This window comes from Ictalurus furcatus, chromosome 10 (assembly GCF_023375685.1).
Source record: "Ictalurus furcatus strain D&B chromosome 10, Billie_1.0, whole genome shotgun sequence".
Classification (NCBI taxonomy): domain Eukaryota; kingdom Metazoa; phylum Chordata; class Actinopteri; order Siluriformes; family Ictaluridae; genus Ictalurus; species Ictalurus furcatus.
The window spans coordinates 13,029,003-13,034,546 of NC_071264.1; the positions used below are offsets into that span (position 1 = coordinate 13,029,003).

Genomic DNA, 5,544 nt, shown 5'->3' on the forward strand with positions numbered 1-5,544 from the left:
CTATTCACAAGTATAAGCATACGACAACGCACCACTGTCAGACAAGGTGATGCAATATCCTCAGGTTGTTTATTCATCCTGCAAATTAGCTGGTTCGTGCATTCAGGATCAAAGCTGACTTTTGCACATTGAATCATCGTGGGGGTTTCAAAGGCCCTGGACTCCATAGAAGAAAAATGCTTTTTTGGGGGGTTTTTTTTTGCTATCAAGAGGCAAAGATTCTGTCTGCATTACTTTACACAACAAGCATAAAACAATAAAATATACACTGTCAGTCTAACACTTTTGAACAGCTGCAGTTTATCTTTTAAAACAGTTCGCAAAATCTCATTTAACCGGCTGCTCTAAGATCCTAATGAGACCCTAAATGTACTAGTTTTAAACATAAATGTATGTTCTAATCAGAATGAAAAGGTTTTGGCCATTTCTGATAAGATCGAAATTGTTTCAATTAAATAGTAATTTCTAACATATCTCAAATCACACACACATGCATTCCTTGGTCAGACTTTCAAGATCTTTTGACTGGTACTGTTTTTTTTTTGTGTGTTTGTGTACAATATATGTAAAGATTTCTATTTAGTTTCTATTCATACCAGATTCAAATGTATACATATACTTACTATAAAGGCTGAGCTAGTGTGTAAGTTGTAGTCATGAATAAATATGTCACTGCTAAATGAACTGCTGCTAATACTACATGGTAACAGGATTATCTATTTACTGTAAGGTATATTAGGCCTCCTTTCAACGCACTAAGCCCTCATAAGACCTTATGCAGGCTTAAAGACCAGGCAGCAGCTTCCCCAGAGGAACCTCTCTCTCGCCTACTAGGCTGTCCCTTTTCAGGCTAGTGCCCTTGTTCACCACTTTGATCTTCAGAGCTAGGCTTTTCACCTGAGCTGAGCTCACAGAATCAAAAAAGAAGTCCTCGTTGAAGACAGGATTGCGGCTGTTCTTGATTATAGTGCTTCTCTGCTTTTGCTGCTTGCCCGGGTTGAGGTAGAGTGACACACAGCAGTTAATGCTCTTTATGTCAAATGTCTGGTCATAAATGTCCTCAGCCGAAATGATGCGGACGCGCAAACGTGCTGTTCCTGGGTCATAATCAGCACAGAGCCGGAGAATGCCTCCCTTGTGGAGGTTGACCTTGTGCTCCCTTTGCTGTCTGTCCTTTCCATGCTGATGGTCCAGGAGTCCACCACCTGCGGGAGAGTGGAGCCTCCTGGGCACGCTGGGGCTGGGCTCTGCAGAGCTGCACTCATCCGTGGAGAGCGAACTGTGCCGGGCGAACGTCCTCTTGGCTTTGACCACTTTGGCCTGAGTCTCATGGGTGAAGATCTTGAGCAAGGAAGCAGAGCGGGACAGCAGAGGTGAGCTGAAAGGGGACGACTCAGCTGAGGAGCATGTGTCGCTCTCGCCCCCACTAAAGTAGCGATATGGGTTGATGTGGGACGTGTTGAAATCCAGAGGGTTCAGACGGTTAACTTCAGTACCGGTCTTGCCTGGTGACTTGCGTTGGGTGTTGGGGGACGTGACTGGGCTTGAGTGGTCACAGTGGAAGAGCGACTCTTTCCGGCGAGTGTGGGGACTCTCCAATAGTGTAGCAAATCCGTAGGAGGTCTGAGTCTTTGGAATATATGACAAAGACATAGCTGTCTGAGACTGAGGGTCAGCATTGGTGTCCCCAGCAACGACATCATCTGCACTCTCGATCTGAATGATGTGACGGTTGGCAGCCCTTAGCAGGTTTTTGGTGTCTCCAGCTAGTTTGCTGACCAGGCGAGGACTTCGAGGGCTGCTGATTTTGTTGCCAATGGTCTGCTCTGAGGTGGAAGGCCGTAGACCTTCCTTGGGCTTCACGTCTAGTGTTTCAGTCTCTGGTGGGCAGCTCACCAGCTTGGGAGGGATGAAGAAGTCCGGGATCTTATCAGGCGTGAGAACGTTGCTGTAGATGGGTGCTTTGTCCTGTTTGTCTCCTACCTCCCCTGGTCGGGGAGCATTGTTCTCCACTGTGCTCCGGATTTTCTCCAGAACCCACATGATTCTTCAGGGTCTGACCCACTGAAGGACAGCTGGGTTTCTATCTGCAACATTATGCAGAGTTGCTTAACATACAAATATGATGGTAGATAACATAAGCATGTGTCAATCATTTCCAAAATAAATCAAATGGTAATTGAAAATTGGGAAATGTACTATGCAAAGTCATTGTTAAACCAAAACCAAAAGACAGTTTGTTATGTGTGTACATAACATTTTCAAAGGCTCAGCCTTTTCACTCGATGGTAGATGGCGGTATGGGGAGGGGAATAAAGACATAATATGACTGGTTAATATTACATGCAGTGCGAAGTAGACAGGTGATTGAAATTTCAGAGAACATTAAAGAAAACAAGAAAGTGATAAAACACCTACTGTTTGTTTTGTCTTTTTTTTTTTTTAAACTCCGATATGTGTTTAGGTTTCTAATGTGTTCTGCGATACAGAAATGTCCAAATTCTAGAAAAGGCTTCAATCTTAATTATTTAACATTACAACAATTATCAAATGGAGAAATAAAACATCTCTTTCTTACCGTAATTTACCTTAATTAAATGTAAGGTTTTATGATGGCATAATCTCATCAAATTGATTGTCCAGGGATCTTGAAATAACAAATGTCATGTTCATCAAACAATAGCTATAACAGTATTTGTCGGCAATTTATTAAAACCCCATGTTCTCACCATCATCATGCACACAGTCTGTTCACTGCACTTAAATATAATGAAAATGTCTGATCATGTTTGAGCGTGATGCTGTATAGAGACTGCATGTTAATGAAACAATAAATGGAGCAACAGGTTTTCTCGAATAAATCCAAGCATTATTTCAAATTATTATCAATAATCATTTACAAAAAATTACAACAGACCAGATTATTACATTGAAACCTATTTAAATCACTAAGAAACTATGATACTAACATACTGTAACATGCTATAACATGGATGGTAGTAACTATGATGGCGTACTATTTAGTATGTTACTATGTATGGTGGTGTGCAGGTCCAGGACCACTGAGATGCTCGCCAAGATTCACACACAAACACACACGAACAGTTTTGTATAATCACTGTAGTTAAGCTGAAATAGGTAAGTAGCATTCAGAGCAAATCCTTAATATTCCGTTTTAAACGACTTAGAAAAAGTGAGTTACAAGGATGAAACTACTTCGTTATGAACGCACAAGCCACACATCACAACCTGTTGCATTACAGCAGACTTGACTTACTGTGAGCTTTCGTTACAGCTCTCCTGTGGTGAACCTCAGCACTCTAACGGCTCATCTCTGCCCAGCTGAATGTCCTTCTTCAAAGCGCGAGCACCACTTCGCATTCGAAAAGTGACCGTTACCGTTTTATATCCCTGAGGCGGCCAATCAGAGCCCCCCGATCGCTTCCGATCAACAGCCAATCATCAGCGTCATCATCACGTACTGTCTGCGCGCGAGCAACTGTAGCACAGACCAGAGCCTCGAGTTAACCGAGGCACTGACTGATACAGGACTCATACAGGACTCATACAGGACTGATGTGTCAAAATAACACTTTACTGCAGTTCCCACATGTGCCATATCAGTTAGTGTTCGGTTTGAGACAGAGCGCACTGCATGCTATTTTTTATTATAAGGATCAACGAAATGCATAAATGCACGAGGCTTAATTAAATATGACTAGGATAAAGGACTTATGTGACGTTATTGTGCGGGCAAAAGTCGATATCTGAATTCCTTTTACTCTCAGATTTCTTTTGCCTTCCTACCAAAATTCATGTGAGCTAAGGCTGCATGAAATACAATACCAATATCTCAGAAATCTGCACTCTAACAAACCTGTGAGGGCTTTAACAACCATGGCCTGATTTCCTGATCTAAATAATGATGATGATGATAATGGTTTTTGTTTTGTTTTGTTGTTGTTGTTGTTGTTGTTGTTAATAATAATAATAATAATAATAATAATAATAATAATAATAATAATAATAATAATGCAGGCCAATCATAACCATGACATATAATGGGATCGCAGGGGTTTTCATATGCTATTTATTGCCAATATCATGCAGTCTTGAGGACACTCAACCCACTCCTACTCTTACTGTTCGCTTTGCTCATGCACACGTGAACTGCATGCACACACATGAAATTGTGCCATTTTGGCATAAATGGACTCTTTTCATGTTTAGAAAGTGTGCATGGACACACAAACTTATCCTGCCTGCTCACAAACTTTTTATACTCATGGTAGGTCCCATAAACTTCACTAATGGATCTTCAGTGCAGTAACACTACACCGATATTGTTAACCAATCAGAATGAGTTATGTCTTACTGTATACTCTCAATTTACATTGTTGTTGGTAGGTAGAACTGAAGGGAAGCCCCTCCCACTCCAGCACTATTTTGGTGATGTTAGGCAAGCAAGGTACAAGCCATGTTGATTGATCAGTTTTACAGTATCATCTCAAATCTTTTGCTGGCACAAATGAGTTACATGCACTACCAACAATCTTTCATTATTTAGATGAATGTTAGCATGCCAATTCTATGACATGAAGAAAAAAAAAAATTGAGAACATTAGCTCGCTTACTTAAACTGCACAGGGGGAAAAAAAGGGAATATGTGGTCGGTCAGATTTAAGAGAAAATATTATGTACAGTTAACATAAAAATATTGTTTCTCATCAAAACGTGATTTCATTGATTAGACAAAACTAAGTATCTAATCTACTCATTTGAAGTATGCAGAGTGTGATCAATTCACGTAGTATTAACGTGATCAGTTGTGCTATAAAATCTCATGAGGAGGTTGACAGGCACTGATGAGAAGAAATTACCATAGAATGGAATTAACTTGATTAATTCACGTGTGACATGATAGCACACTGCCTAAAAATGCCAGGGATCTGGTTTTATCCTGAGTTATTTTATTCCAGGGCTTCGAATATACATTAACAAATCATGTTGGCTGTACGAAAACAAATTATGTGAATGCAACTCAATTCATTCACGTGGAAGTAACGTACACATTTGAATTAAGTCAATTCAGTATAATTTTTCTCAATTTTCTCAATTAAGCGGAGTAGAAATAAGTACTATAACTAAACAATAAAAAAAAATACAACCATAGAATCTCAAGATTAAGCAGTTATCTCAAAACACACAAAGGCCAGCATGTTCTGGATCCTCCTGCTAAATTATGATCCCATTGCATGGTATGAGTGTATGTGTTCAGAGGAAGGGGCTTTAGAGAAAGGTAGATTGAAGGTAGATGCCTGCAATTTAACCTGTCTTGGATCTAAGACGACAACAATTATAGCAAGTTAAACTGCTTAAATATTTATCTGTTATTTGTTTGCTTATTTATGTTTGTTCATTTGTTTTGTTTGTTCTTTCTACCTTTGCCTGATTGTAAAGCACATCTGCATTCATTTAGTACAGACAGTGTGTCATCATGAAATGCTTTGAAAAAAAGAACCTCATGATGAGACATCATGGGAC

The 5,544-nt window shown here is 40.0% G+C and overlaps 1 protein-coding gene across 1 annotated transcript; it reads right to left on the minus strand.

The window, feature by feature from the left end:
- Positions 1 to 715: 715 nt before the first annotated feature.
- On the minus strand, positions 716 to 3,399 carry LOC128614282 (C2 calcium-dependent domain-containing protein 4C). The gene is made up of 2 exons (XM_053635682.1): positions 3,278 to 3,399; positions 716 to 2,087 (listed from the first exon to the last, which is right to left on the minus strand). The coding sequence occupies exon 2, from the start codon at positions 2,041 to 2,043 to the stop codon at positions 784 to 786; it is 1,260 nt and encodes a 419-aa protein (XP_053491657.1). The 5' UTR covers positions 2,044 to 2,087; positions 3,278 to 3,399; the 3' UTR covers positions 716 to 783.
- Between the last annotated feature and the right edge of the window lie 2,145 nt (positions 3,400 to 5,544).